The following is a 14,674-nucleotide window of genomic DNA, read 5'->3' on the forward strand; positions in this document are numbered from 1 at the left end:
GCATGGGAGACCCGGGTGGAGTTCCGGGCTCCTGGCTTTGGCCTGGCCCAGTCCCAGCTGTTGCGGGCATTTGGGGGAGTGGACCTGTGGATGGAAGACCTCTCTGTCACTCTGCCTTTCAAATGAATGAATCTTATAAAAAGCATGTAGCCTCTCTACACTTTAGGCTTCTCATCTGTAAGATGGAGAAGTTGGACTGTATCGCCTACGTGTGCCCCAGCAATCGGACAGGAAAAGGAAACACGGTTGTGTGAGGGTCCCGACGCAGCTGTGTTCAGGGTTAGAATACCCGAGGGGGCGGCGGGGGCCACTGCTGGCAGGAGCTTCTTTTGTTTTTGAAGACTGACTGATTGATTTGAAAGGCAGAGGTACAGAGAGAGGAGGGAGAGACACACAGAGAGGTCTTCCATCCACTGGTTCACTCCCCAGATGGCTGCAATGGCCGGGACTGGGCCAGGCCAAAGCCGGGAGCCAGGAGCTTTTTCTGGGTCTCCCAGGTGGGTGCAGGGCCCCAAGCACCTGGGCCAGCCTCTGCTGCTTTCCCAGGCGCATTAGCGGGGGCCGGATTGGAAGTGGAGCAGCCGGGACTCGAACCCGGCACCCATATGGGATGTGGTGTTGCAGGTGCTGTGTAACCCACTGCACCACAGCGGTGGCTGGGGCCGGCCCCAGCCACCCCACCTCGTTCCTTTGCGTAGACCCCAGTTTCCGTCTGGCGTCGCTTTCCTTCTGCCCGAAGGGCTCTGTAGTTTCTGGTACTTCGTGCCATCGATAAACTGTCTCAGCTTTCGGAGATCTGAAAATTCTTATTTTGCCTTTTTTGTTTGTTTGTTTGTTTTGATGGGCTAGCATGTGGTGTGTGGTGGCGGCGTGGGGAGAATGTGTCTGCTGCCGCTGGGACGGCATTCCACGGCCTGTGGTTGGCGGCCTTGTTCGGGTTCCCTGCGTCCTGTCGGCCCCTGCCTGGCTGTCCCTGGTGGCAGGTGGGGTACGCAGCTCCCTCCGATTTGGTCAGGTTTTCCTTGTGTTTGAAGAGGAACTGCATGCCCCGCGGGTTGTGGGGCGGAGCGAGGGCCCAGGGGTACCCGCGAGCTCCAGGAGCCGGGGTGGGGGGTGGCTTCCCCTAGAGCCCGCGGAAGGACAGGGCCCTGCTGCCTCTGACCTCTGGCTGCTAGAACTGCATCGTTTTCCACTGCTTAGTTTGTTTTTTCTAGAAGATTCGCTTATTCATCTGGGATTCCGAGTTAGAGAAAGAAAGTCTTCCATGCAGTGGTTCACTCCCCGGACGGCCAGGGCTGGTCCGGGCGGAACCCAGGAGCTCCCTCCAGTCTTCCACGTGGGTGCAGGTGCCCAAGCGCCTTTTCTTTTCCCAGGCCATCAGCAGGGAGCTGGATGGGAAGCGGAGCAGCCGGGACTTGAACCGGTGCTCATATGGGATGCCGGCGCTGCAGGCGGCGGCTTTACCCGCTTTGTCACGATGCCGGCCCCGTTGTAAGCGGCTAAGTCTCTGATAACATGTTGTAGGAGCGACAGGAAACGAGTGGAGTTAATGTACCAGATGGTGTCTCCGAGGTGGCCGCCCACTTGGTTCCTGCGTTCTCCTCCTGAGGTTGACCCCTTTCTGGGTTTGCCGAGTCTCCTACCAGCTCAGATCTGCCAAGGAGCCTCTGTGAGTCTCATTCCGCTTCTCAGCTCCGGCATTTCCAGGGCCAGCGCTGTGGCCTGGCGGGTCAGGCTGCCGTCTGCGGTGACGGCATCTCATCTGGGCACTGGTTCGGGTCCCAGCTGCTCCACTTCTAGTCCAGCTCCCTGCTAATGGGCCTGGGAGAGTAGCGGAAGGCCCTGCACCCATGTGGGAGACCCAGATGAAGCTCCTGGCTCCTGACTTCAGCTGGCCCAGCCCTGGCTGCTGTGGCCATTTAGGGAGTGAAACAGAGGATGGAAGGCTTTCTCTCCGTCTCTTCCTTGCCCTCTCCATAACTCTGACTTTCAAATACATACATCTTTAAACAAACAAAAATTCTAGTTTTCCCTTGAAAATATTCTGTTTTGTTATTTATATTCCCTATTTGAGGATGAATCTGATTTCATTCTTTAGATGTGTTTTCCTTCAGTTTTTTTTAATGAGCTTCTTCTTTTTTTTTTTTTTTAAGATTTATTTATTTGAAAGATGGAGTTACAGAGAGAGGTAGAGACAGAGAGAGAGGTCCTCCATCCTCTGGTTCACTCCCCAGATGGCTGCAATGGCCGGAGCTGAGCTGATCTGAAGCCAGGAGCCAGGAGCTTCTTCTGGGTCTCCCACGTGGGTGCAGGGGCCCCAGGACTTGGGCCATCTTCTACTGCTTTCCTAGTCCACAGCAGGGAGCTGGATCAGAAGTGGGTCAGCCGGGACTCGAACCGGTACCCATAGGAGATGCCGGCACTGCAGGCGGCGGCTTTTCCTGCTATGCCACAGTGCCAGCCCCCCTTTGGCTGCTTTTAATACTTTTAATACTTTTTCTTTGAGCAATTGACGATGCGCCATGGTGTCATTTTCTTCATCATGTATGTGTCTGAGCACATGAGCTTCTTGTATCCCTGAGTTTGGAGTTTCATCAAGTTTGGACAGTTGGGGGCCGTTTCGTACATCTTTTTTCTGTCTCCTCCTTTTCCTCTCCTTCGGGGGTTCTTATCACACACACACACACACACACAGCAGGCAGACATGCACACTGGCACACATGAACACACACACAGGCAGACATGCACACAGGCACACATGAACACACACACAGGCAGACACAGATGCACAGACACACAACAGGCAGACACACAGATACAGGCACCACAGGTGCGCACACACGGGCACCACAGGTGCGCACACACGGGCACCACAGGTGCGCACACACGGGCACCACAGTGCACACACACGGGCACCACAGGTGCGCACACACGGGCACCACAGGTGCGCACACACGGGCACCACAGGTGCACACACGGGCACCACAGGTGCGCACACACGGGCACCACAGGTGCGCACACACGGGCACCACAGTGCACACACACGGGCACCACAGTGCACACACACGGGCACCACAGGTGCGCACACACGGGCACCACAGTGCACACACACGGGCACCACAGGTGCGCACACACGGGCACCACAGGTGCACACACGGGCACCACAGGTGCGCACACACGGGCACCACAGGTGCGCACACACGGGCACCACAGTGCACACACACGGGCACCACAGTGCACACACACGGGCACCACAGGTGCGCACACACGGGCACCACAGTGCGCACACACGGGCACCACAGGTGCGCACACACGGGCACCCACGCACGCTATCTAGCATCTTGGTCATGCTCTCTTCATGTTTTGGTTTCTCTCTGGTTTCGTGTCTCGGTTTCTGTCGCTCACCCTCAGGCTCCAGCACCTTTCCTTCGTTTCTGTCCCATCATGCAGCTCTCCCAGGGTGTGTTCCACCTCAGACATTGTAGTCTTCATACGTTCACTTTAGGTCTTTATTTTCTTTAAAATATTGTTTGTTTATTTGAAAGGCAGAGTGACGGGGTGGGGGAGATAGTCTGCCTACCATCTGCTGGTCCATTCTGCAAATGGCCACAGTGGCCAGGGCTGAGCCAAGGGGAAGCCAGGAGCCTGGAGCTCCATCCGGGTCTCCCACGTGGGTGCAGGGACCAGGCACGGGGCCATCGTCCACTGCTTTCCCAGGCCACAGCAGGGAGCTGGATTGGAAGTGGAGCTGCCGGACCGGAGCTGCTGCTCACATGGGTGCTGCCAGTGGCTTAACCCACGGAGCCACAGTGGCCCTCAGTTTAGGTCTTTAAAAAAATTTCATTTATTTATATGAGAGGCAGAGTGTCATAAAGAGAAAGATCTTGCACATACTTGTTCATTCCCCAAATGGCCTCAACAGCCAAGGCTGGGCCAAGCCCAAACCAGCTGCCTGGAATGTGGGTGGCAGGGCCCCACTCTCCGAGCCGTCACCTGATGCCTCTCAGGCACCTTAGCAGGAGGCCAGGTGAGAAGCAGAGGCAGGAGTCTATTCTAGGCACCCAGATGAGATGCACCTGCCCCCAGATCTTTATAAAATGCATACGGATCTCTTCCACGGACATGAGGAATAACACCGACAGTAATTTTTAATGTCCTCTTCTAAGGTGGGCGTTGTGGCACAGCAGGCTTGGCTGCTGCTTAAAATGCCCATGTCCAATATCTGATGGCTGGCCACTCTGCTTCCAGTCCAGCCCCTGCTAATGCACCTGGGAAAGCAGCAGAGGACGGCCCTGCCACCCACGTGGAGACCAGAATGAAGCTCCCGGCTCCTGGATTCGGCCTGGCCCAGCCCTGGCTATTGCGGCCATGTGGGGAGTGAACCAGTGGATGGAAAACTCTCTCTCTCTCTCTCTCTCTCTCTCTCTCTCTCTCATGCTTGATGGCGGCACAGGGGAGTATGTGGGAGAGGGAGGCAGTGGCAGGAAGCAGGCAGCCCGAGCGCCTTGCACTTAGTCTGGAAGGTCGCTCGTGGTTTTCCTGTTTTCTCCATCTTCTATGAAATGGCCTGTTAGGGCAGCTTTCACCGACATGGGACCGCTCCTTGAGCGCTGTGGACGTCTCTGTGTCCAGCTTAGCTTTTTAGGCCCGGGAGGGGGAGGTATTTGTTTCTTCCAACAGCCTTAGCTCCGGGTGAGGTGGCCCAGACGTCTTTCCTTTCCGCCCTGGGGGTGGGTGTTTCTGACTTGGCTACTGATTTCCTTCTTCCTCTTCGCCCAGGGCTCGGAGACCCTGATGGGACTCCCTAAGCGCAGAAGGCAGCCATCCTTGACAGCCAGTGACCTGGCTCCAGGCGGGGCCTCCGCCAAGCATCCCAGTGCCGAGCAGGCTCTGGGTTTGGCTGGAGGATTTGGCCCAGATCAGACCATCTCGGCCTCCAGCGGTGCGGGGCAGCCATCTGCCGTCGCCAGCGGGGAGCAAGTCCGGGGCCTCCCTGGAAGAGAACAGCAGCCAAGGGCGCATGAGGAAGCTGGCACTGCGCGGTCCCAGCAGCCTCCTGGATCTCAGGTCAGAGCAGAGGCGGAGCAGCGCGGGGGCCGAGAGCAGCTGAGCCCAGCACATCCACGGAGAGACAGAGATGAGCGCGCCGCACAGCCAGGCCCGCAAAGGCAAGGGTTCAGTGGGCTGCCCTTGAGCCAGGGTCAGGTCTACCTGGGGCCAGACCATCACGGACTAGGGGCGCCTGGCATGGGCCAGCCTGCATTACACCCCAGCACCGGTCCACGTGGTGTGGTACCCCGCAGGGTGGGTCAGCTTGGTGTGCTCCCACCCAGCCTCAATGACCTGGACTCGGCACTCGTTGACGTGGATCAGCACGGTGTGATGCCACCATCAGTAGATGGCAGAGACCAACAAGGATTGGAACTACCTGGTGCAGACCAACGCGGCATTGTTCCATTCGGCACATACCAGCATCATTTGGCATTTCCCAGCACAGACCAACGGAGTGTGGCACAGCCTGGCATGGAGGAGGGAGGAATGGCACCGCTGAGCGCAGATCAGCAAGGATTGGTACGGCCCGGCCTAGATCAACACGGCTTTGTCGCGCCTCTTACCTATCAGCACGGCTTGGTGCCACCTGGGTTGGTGCCTTTCAGTGCGGATCAGCAAGGTTTGGTATGGCCCAGTTTGGAAGTATCGAGTGTCATACAACCTGGCGTGAATCAGCATAATTTGACCCAGCCCGGCAGAGACCAGCGTGGTTTGGTGCAGCCTGGAGCATACCTGCCAGGTTTGGTGCAGCCTGGAGTGGGTCAGCCTGGTTTGGTGCAGCCTGGAGTGGGTCAGCCTGGTTTGGTGCAGCCTGGAGTGGGTCAGCCTGGTTTGGTGCAGCCTGGTGCATATCCACCTGCTTTGGTGCAGCCTGGAGTGTATCAGCATGGTTTGGTGCAGCCTGGTGCATATCCACCTAGTATGGTGCAGCCTGGAGTGTATCCACATGGTTCGGTGCAGCCTGGCACAGATCAGTATGGTTCGGTGCAGCCTGGTGTAGATCAGTATGGCTTGGTGGAGCCTGGAGCAGACCAGCCTGGTTTGGTGGAGCCTGGAGCAGACCAGCCTGGTTTGGTGGAGCCTGGAGCGGATCAGCCTGGTTTGGTGGAGCCTGGAGCGGATCAGCCTGGTTTGGTGGAGCCTGGAGTGGATCAGCCTGGTTTGGTGGAGCCTGGAGTGGATCAGCCTGGTTTGCAGCCTGGTGCATATCCACGTGGTTTGGTGCAGCCTGGTGCGTATCCACGTGGTTTGGTGCAGCCTGGTGCATATCCACGTGGTTTGGTGCAGCCTGGTGTGTATCCACGTGGTTTGGTGCAACCTAGAATGTATCCACGTGGTTTGGTGTACCCTGGAATGTATCCACGTGGTTTGGTGCAGCCTGGAATGTATCCACGTGGTTTGGTGCAGCCCGGCACAGATCAGCATGGTGTAGTGCAGCCTGGAATGAATGAGCTTGGTGTGGTGCAGCCTGGTGTGGATCAGCATGAATTGGTGCAGCCTGATGCAGATCAGCATGGTTTGGCACAGCCTGGTGCGGATCAGCATGGTTTGGCACAGCCTGGTGCGGATCAGCATGGTTTGGCACAGCCTGGTGCATATCAGCATGGTTTGGCGCAGCCTGGTGCAGATCAGCATGGTTTGGCACAGCCTGGAGTGGATCAGCATGGTTTGGCGCAGCCTGGTGCGTATCAGCATGGTTTGGCACAGCCTGGAGTGGATCAGCATGGTTTGGCGCAGCCTGGTGCAGATCAGCGTGGCTTGGCGCAGCCTGGAATGTATCCGATGTATCCGCGTGGTCTGATGCACCCTGGGATGTATCGGCCTGGTTTGGTGCAGCCTGGTGCAGATCAGTGTGGTTTGATGCAGCCCAGAATGTATCCACGTGGTTTGGTGCAGCCTGGAATGGATCAGCGTGGTTCAGTCCAGCCTGGTGCAGATCAGCGTGGTTTGGAACAGCCTGGAACAGATGAGAGTGGTTTGGTGCAGCCCGGTGCAGATCAGCATGAGTTGGTACAACCTGGATTGGATCAACGTGGTTTGGTGCAGCCTGGTGCGGATCAGCATGGTTTGGTGCAACCTGGATTGGATCAACGTGGTTTGATGCAGCCTGGTGCGGATCAGCAAAGTTTGGTTCAGCCTGGCACAGATGAGAATGGTTTGAGTCAACGTGCTGCAGAAGAGAGTGGTTTGGTGCAACCTGGCACAGATCAGCATGGCTTGGTCCAACCTGGTGTGGATCAGCAAGGTTTGGTTCAGCCTGGTGCAGGTCAACTTGGTATGGTGCAACCTGGAGTGGATTGGCATGGTCTGGGGCGGCCTAGTGCATATCCCCGTGGTTTGGCACGACATGGTGCCTATCCCCCATCTGTTTTGGGACAAACCAGCACAGGTCAGCATGTTCCGGTGCAACCTGGTGCATATCCACACGGGTTTGCCCAGCCTACAGTGGATCGGTATGGCTTGAGACAGCTGGGTCCAGGTCGGCAGGGCTTGGTGGCTCCAGGCACAGCAGTTCGTGACTTCCCTGCAATCCAGGCTGATTTTCGGATTGTGCCACCATACCAGTATCAGCATGGTGTGCCACCCCTTGCCAGAGAGTTACATGGCCAAGTGCCACCGCTTCTAGCCAGTCAAGGTTTGGCACCACCAGGTATAGAGCAAAGGGGTTTAGTACCACCAGAAACTTACTGGCAAGGTTTGGTGCACCCTGGCACAGACCAGCATGGCCCGACACCAGTAAGCACAGGGTTGGAGTCTGCACACCCAGATCAAGGGCATTTGGCACCACCTGGGCCAGATCGGCAGCACCAGGTAACCGCAGGAGCAGCTCTGCACGGTCACGCGCAAGCTCCCTCAGACTACGGGGGGCCCACGTATCCCGGTCACAGGGGCCCAGTGTACTCGGGTGTCGATCGGCACAGGCAGGATCCACACAGAATTCCTGTCTCAAGCCAGCCTGGAGTTCCTGTCCAGACAGGCCCCGGGCAGGATGGGACCTTTCTCAGGAGTCGCGACTCCCTTAGCTATCTCGGCAGAGCCTCGGCGGACGGCGCGCGGCGCGACTCTCTGGATAAAGTGGCTCCAAGCTTCCCCATAGCGGTGGAGACATTCCGTCTGATGGGGGAGCTCCTTGCACTCTACGCGGAGCTCAAGGAGAGCCTGAGGGAGCTGGATGAGGAGCAGGCCGGCCAGACCGACCTGGAGAAGATACAGCACCTGCTGTCCCAGATGGGTGGGTGCCGCGTGCGCGCGCAGACCGCTGCTCGCCCCGCGTCCAGTGAGGCCTTTCCTGTTCCCTCCCTGGCCCCAACTCCTGGCTGCGGGGGCTTCCTCTCCTGAGACTCTGAAAACAGCAGAACCCGTCCTTAGTCATCCTGGGCTCTCCAGCAGCCTGTGGGGTCCAGAGGAATGGGGGGAAATGGAGGCCAGGGGACTGATGGAGCGGATCCTGGTGCCCTCGCAGAGGCTTCCCCATGGGAGCTGCGGGAGGTCTGGGGCACAGGGAAGCGGCAGCACTGGGAGGTAGGCGGGAGGAAGGGCGCTGCAGTGGGAAACGTCACATTTGCCCATTCACAACTTTGGGCCCAGGAGTATTTCAGATTTTAATGGCGGGCCAGGGTCCCAAAGCCCCGTGGAGTGTGGCGCAGTCAGTGGGTGTCACCGGGGCTGCTCTTCCCACCTGCTCGCCGAGGTCTCCGGGGGAGGCAGCGCGACACAGTGACCTGTCCTGCTCTCGGGGGGAGTTTCACTGTTGCAGGGGCTGGGAGTGGAGACGGAGAGCCCACTGCACACCCAACTCCCTGATTCCTCACAGTCAAAAAGATCGTTCCCCCTGACCTACAAGAACAGATAAAGGGCTTGAAGGCTTTGGCCAAAGAATTTCGGCAGGAAAAGGCGAAGGTGAGTACGGGAGAGCCCGTCTGCCGTGGTCCCAGGGCTCCTCGGCACTTGCGTGGGAGTCTCGATGGGTCACGCGGTCGTTTCCCACCCGCCATCATCTCTGCGGTCCTGGCAGAGCGGACGCGGACACCAGGCATCGCCACGTGCATCTCCTGGGTCTGAAAACTGGCGCTCAGAGCTGTTAGGATTCAGCTGAGCCAGACAAGGACGTTAGCCCTTTCGTTACCTGCGCAGCCTCAGATCCCAGCCTGTGGCACCTCCCGGGGCCGGAGGCCATGGCAAGCGGCCGCTGCGGCTTCAGCCATCCGCTTAATGCCAGCCGTCTGCATCCGTGGGAGGGAAGCCGGGAGGGGACGCCGCGCAGGTGCATGGACAAATCGACATGCAGGAGGGACCTAGACTTGGGCAAGGGGCGGGCGAGGGGCGGGGAATGGGGGCGGGGCTGGTTTGGGCAGCCGGGGCGCATCGGAAGCGGGAAGCTGCCTGACCGCCTTCTTCTGTTGGGCCTGTAGCTGGAGAAGATACAAAGGATGATGGAGGGCGATGGGGAGCAGGAGTCGGGGAAGGAGGTCAGGAACGGGCAGCTGAGCCTGCAGCTGGGCATCCTCAGGTGAAGCCCCCGGCACAGTGCAGCCTCCGCTCAGCCCAGGAGCCGACGGTGGCCTTGGCGTGCCCACTGTCCTTGGCCTGACTCGCGTGTGTTCTTCAGGGTGTCCACGTCCAGCTCCAGGACCCGGTCCAAGTCCCCCGGGTCCCTCCAACAGCACAGCTCCGGGGCTTGGGCGAGCAGGAGGGGGCGCCCTGGGCTCTGTGCCCCCTTGGCCACTTGCTGGAGCCACTCGGAGCCCTGTCTGCAGTGCTCTGCCCCACTGCCTGGAAGCTGCTCGGGCCAGCACGGCGGGTGCCCACCTCTGGGGTCCCTAGGCAGAGCCTGCTGGGGTGGCGGTGGTGAATGACCCGCCCGAGTCCCTGCTGGCCGGGTCCCTGCACGGGTGGGTGGGCTGGGGTGGTTCCGGCTGCGGTGGAGCCAGGCGGTCTCCTGTCGCGCCGCAGAGTGACCGTGGCTGACATTGAGAAGGAGCTGGCCGAGCTGAGAGAGAGCCAAGAGCAGGGCAAGGCCATCATGGAGAATTCGGTGTCTGAAGCGTCTTACTACCTGCAGGATCAGGTGAGGAGTCCGCCCTCAGACCCAGGGACCAAGGGCTCTTCTCAGATGGGCTGCAGGGGGTGGGGGCCCCTCATTCCCCCTTGGGGTGTGTGTGTTTGGGGGAGGACAGCTGTGCCTAAGATTCAGCCCCCTCCCAGTGCAAAGCCGGCTAGGAGGCTACAGGACATGGGCAGGTGCACCTGTTCCCACCGGCCAGGAATGAGGCCCATCTCCCACTAAAGCTCTTTCTTCTTAGATAATTCATAGCCGCCCTTGTAAAGTGCACGTGGGGCTTTGATGCATTCGCAACGTTGTGCAGCCATCGCCACGATCCAATTCCAAAACCTTTTCCAACCCCCGCCCCGCCCCCACCCCCCGACTCGGCTCTCCACTGGGGCCGGTCATTAGCGCTGAGGGGCTGGGGTGGTGGGACACGGCGGGGAGCAGGATGGGCAGGCACAGCAGGCTCCCCAAGAGAGGTCTGCGCCTGCCCAGCCCGTGAGAGCCACTGTGCTGACATCGGCACGTTTCCTGTTGCTTTATGGTGGGCTCTGTCCGTGCTGGGGAAGGGGCGTCCCCCTCCCGTCCCACGGCCTCTGGAGAAACACCTGATTTAGCGTCTGAGGGCCCTGCTCGCTATTTCAAGGCCCCGCCGAGCGCGCAGCGGGGGCCACCCGCTCTGCAAGGCCCTGGCGTGCGGTGACTGCCCGCGGAGCAGAGGCAGAGGCACCGCACTGGCAGCGCCTGCCTGGGCAGAACATGGCCGCCCCTCTGCCCCGCCCCCAGCTGGACAAGCTCCGGACCATCATCGAGAGCATGCTGGCCTCCTCCTCCACCCTGCTGTCCATGAGCATGCCCTCCCACAAGGCCCCGGTCACCTCGGCGCCTGGCCAGATCGACCCCGAGGCCACCTGCCCAGCCTGCAGCCTGGACCTGAGCCACCAGGTCAGCCTGCTGGTGCAGCGCTATGAGCAACTCCAGGACATGGTCAACAACCTGGCCGCCTCCCGGCCCTCCAAGAAGGCCAAGCTGCAGAGCCAGGTGAGCGTCCCAGGGACACAGCCCCCGGGGCCTGCTGCAGCCCGGGAGGGCCCCGGCGGGCCTCAGGGTGAGTTCCCCATTGCCGAGCCCTTCAGCTCGACCCACCGAAGCCCCGGGTCCTTCCACGGGGGCACAGCGAGGGCAGCTGAGCCAAAATGGCTCCGGGGACAGGAGCTAGCTCCCTGGGTGGGGCAGGGACACCCCTCCCCTTGCCTTCCCTCACCCTCACCCTTCCCCCTCTAGGCCCATGGTGGAGGCGGGCACAGCCACAAGTCCAGGGGTCCTGCCTCTCGGACACAGCCTTTCAGATTTGGCCCAGGGCACTGAGGCAGGGGGCAGGGCTGTCCAGGAAGGCTGTGACCCCAGCCCAACTCCCAGGGGTCCCAGACCACTTCCACTTCTGCAGGGACACCCAGCAGCGGGCCAGGCCCCTCGGGTTTTGTCCGTGGGGTGGGGGGGCTCTGTGGGTGTCCTCTTGGGGGGCCCACAGGGGTGGGTGCAGAATCTTTCCCACCAGAGCCTGCTGAGAAGAACCAGACGGGCCTGCCGTGAGCTAATCTACTGGGCGACGTTTCAAGGGGGGAGGGGGCGTACTGCGGGTCAGTCTGGCAGCAGCCCCAGAGCCTCCTCGCACCCCGTCTCCCCTCGCCGGCAGGACGAGGAGCTCCTGGGCCACGTGCAGAGCGCCATCCTGCAGGTGCAGGGTGACTGTGAGAAGCTCAACATCACCACCAGCAACCTCATCGAGGACCACCGGCAGAAGCAGAAGGACATCGAGGTAAGCGGCGGGCGGGGCGCTGCCGACGCCGACGCCGCCGACGCCCCCCCGCAGGGCCGCCCGTCACTGTCCCCTCCCCCCAGATGTTGTACCAGGGTCTGGAGAAGCTGGAGAAGGAAAAGGCCAACAGGGAGCACCTGGAGATGGAGATTGACGTGGTAGGCGCCTCGCCAACCGTTCCGCACGGGGGGCCTGGCGTGGAGGGGAGCTGGGGGGGGGTGGGGGTGACGTGGACTCCCAGATCCCTGCCTGGAGTCGGGGACCCACACCTCCGGGCGAAACGGGCCCCCTTGGAGGCTCTCGCCCAGGTCAGGGGCCTCCCCGCTCTCTCCGGCCAGAAAGCCGACAAGAGCGCCCTGGCAGCCAAAGTGAGCCGCGTCCAGTTCGACGCCACGACGGAGCAGCTGAACCGGATGATGCAGGAGCTGGTGGCCAAGATGAGCGGGCAGGAGCAGGACTGGCAGAAGATGCTGGACAAACTCCTGCTGGAGATGGACAGCAAGGTGGGGCGGCTGCGGGTGGACGCCCCGCCCCGGGCCAGAGCCACCCCGCCTTCCTCCCGCTCACCTGGCCCCCCCCCCCCCCGCCCAGCTGGACCGCCTGGAGCTGGACCCGGTGAAGCAGCTGCTGGAGGACCGCTGGAAATCGCTGCGGCAGCAGCTCAAGGAGCGCTCGCCGCTCTACCAGGCCGACGAGGCCGCGGCCATGCGGCGGTGAGGCTGGGGCGCCCACACAGCCGTGCTGCCTGGGCGTCCCACCGAGGGCTTGCAAGGCTCCTGCAGCTCAGGCCCCTCTGTATTACAGCCCAGAAGGGGGGTGGGGAAGGTTTAGGGCTCTCTGGGCTCGGCTGGGCTGGGCTACACGGGTCCTTTGGGACCCCCCAGGGCTGAGATGGGGACCGGGCCTGTGGTGGGCTTGAATGCCAGGATTCCCACTCACGGCCACCAGGGGGCCCCCCAGGCCTACACAGGGCACCCTCAGGGGTTCTTGGGAACCCAGCAGGCTTTGGGTTCTCGTGGGGCCCTGCAGCATGTGTGCCTGGCAGCGGGTGAGTTCCCGGGAGCAGGTCCCAGATCTGCCAGCCCTGGGGACCCCCAGCTCTGCCCACGGGGACCCTCTGGGCGGGACTCACCCTCATCTTGGTCCATTCCTAACAGGCAGCTCCTGGCACATTTCCACTGCCTCTCGTGTGACCGTCCCCTGGAGACACCTGTGACTGGACAGTGAGTGCCAGCCCTCACCCCTGTCCTCCCCTTCTCCGGCCACCTGGGTCTCGGCCCCTCCTGGGCGGGGCCCAGCCAGGGGACGCTGGAGAAGGAGAGACGTGGGGAGAGATTGGGGTACGACTCACCCCTCCTCTTCTCTCCCTGCGCCTGCCTAGAATGATCCCCGTGACACCTCTGGGCCCCAGCCTCCCCGGGCACCGTTCCATCCGCCCCTACACAGTGTTTGAGCTGGAGCAGGTCCGGCAGCAGAGCCGCAGGTATGGGACAGCGGGGGCCTGGGGGGCTCTGTGCAGGCCGATGAGGCGGTGCAGGCCCCAGGAGGCCCTGGCAGGCTGTGACCACAGAGGGCGCTCTGAGGGCCAGCACGCAGGGCCTGCTGCGGTGGCTGGACACTAGACCGGTTCCCTTCTTTCTTTTTAAAGATACATTTACTTATTTACATGAAGGGAGACGGAGAGAGGTCTTCCATCTGCTGGTTTGCTCCCCAGGTGCCCACACAGCTAGGCCTAGGCCAGGCTGAGGCCATGGGCCAGGAACTCCATCCGAGTCTCCCACATGGGTGGCAGGGACCCAAGTACTTGGGCCACCACCTGCCGCCTTCCCCAGGCGCGTGAGCAGGGAGCTGGATCAGAAATGGAGCAGCCAAGACTTGGACTGGCGCTCCGATGTGGGATGCCGGCGTTTCAGGCAGCCGCTTAACCCCTGCGCCACACCGCCGGCCCCACGCGGCTGACTGCTGGGCCACAGCCCTGGCCCTTCCCAGGGCGGGGGTCCCCAGAAGATCCGCTGGTAACCTGCGGCACGGTCCCCACTGTGAGCTGCCGTGGGGCTTTGCCCAGGGCTCGGCCACCCTCAGGGGCTCCTCTGCCTCCCTTCCTCCTCGGGCCAGCTCTAGCGCTCTCAGCAACCCCGGGTCTGCAGGGGCAGGGTCGAGCTCCCAGCGAGAGGTGGGCCCACCTGGGAGGGGCCTGGTAGTGGGCAGGCGTCACGCTCCCCCGCACTCCAGCCCCTTCTCTGACCCCCACCCTCTAACATGGGCGCACAGAACACTGCTCTTTGGAGCCCCTGGGAATCCTGGTGGGCGGGGCCAGGGCTGACCTCCGCTCCTGCACCCCCTTTGCCCGTCTGCACCCTCCCACCTGAAGGAAACCCTGCCTGGCGGGCTGGCCCCTCGGGCCTTTTCCCGGTGTCGGCTGCACCCTCGCTGGGTCCTGCCTAACAAGAGGCCGCGAAGACACCGCTGACCGGGGTGAAGAAGCGGGGTGCCCCCAGGGCCCCGTCCCACCCCGGGCTGACCGTCCCTCCACCTGCCCGCGCCCCACAGCTTCAAACTGGGCAGTGGCTTCCCTCGGGGTGACCTGTCGCAGACGGAGCGCAGCGTGCGGCGCCTGCGCTCCATGCACTCCAAGATGCTGATGGACATCGAGAAGGTGCAGATCCACTTCGGAGGCTCCACCAAGGCCAGCAGCCAAATGATCCGGGAGCTGCTGCAGGCCCAGTGCCTCAGCTCCCCCTGCTACAAGCGGTAGG

At 61.5% G+C, this 14,674-nt stretch overlaps 1 protein-coding gene across 6 annotated transcripts in view; it reads left to right on the forward strand.

Annotated features, from left to right (window-relative positions):
• The window catches only part of QRICH2 (glutamine rich 2), a 29,624-nt gene that overhangs the window by 8,534 nt on the left and 6,416 nt on the right, over window positions 1-14,674 (forward strand). For 5 of the 6 annotated variants that reach the window (XR_011383347.1, XR_011383348.1, XR_011383346.1 and 2 more), the window contains exons 5-16: window positions 4,780-8,284; window positions 8,867-8,952; window positions 9,465-9,562; window positions 10,006-10,120; window positions 10,886-11,140; window positions 11,796-11,918; window positions 12,002-12,076; window positions 12,257-12,421; window positions 12,510-12,631; window positions 13,076-13,141; window positions 13,300-13,401; window positions 14,469-14,669. Coding sequence is in view for 3 of the 6 variants with exons in the window: in XM_051838306.2 (XP_051694266.2) it covers window positions 4,780-8,284; window positions 8,867-8,952; window positions 9,465-9,562; window positions 10,006-10,120; window positions 10,886-11,140; window positions 11,796-11,918; window positions 12,002-12,076; window positions 12,257-12,421; window positions 12,510-12,631; window positions 13,076-13,141; window positions 13,300-13,401; window positions 14,469-14,669 (4,913 nt within the window). In the remaining 3 variants the exon portion in view is untranslated. The remainder of the gene's footprint in view (window positions 1-4,779; window positions 8,285-8,866; window positions 8,953-9,464; window positions 9,563-10,005; window positions 10,121-10,885; window positions 11,141-11,795; window positions 11,919-12,001; window positions 12,077-12,256; window positions 12,422-12,509; window positions 12,632-13,075; window positions 13,142-13,299; window positions 13,402-14,468; window positions 14,670-14,674) is intronic. The other variant, XM_051838312.2, reaches the window with a different exon arrangement.

This window comes from Oryctolagus cuniculus, chromosome 17, assembly GCF_964237555.1.
Source record: "Oryctolagus cuniculus chromosome 17, mOryCun1.1, whole genome shotgun sequence".
NCBI classification, from domain to species: domain Eukaryota; kingdom Metazoa; phylum Chordata; class Mammalia; order Lagomorpha; family Leporidae; genus Oryctolagus; species Oryctolagus cuniculus.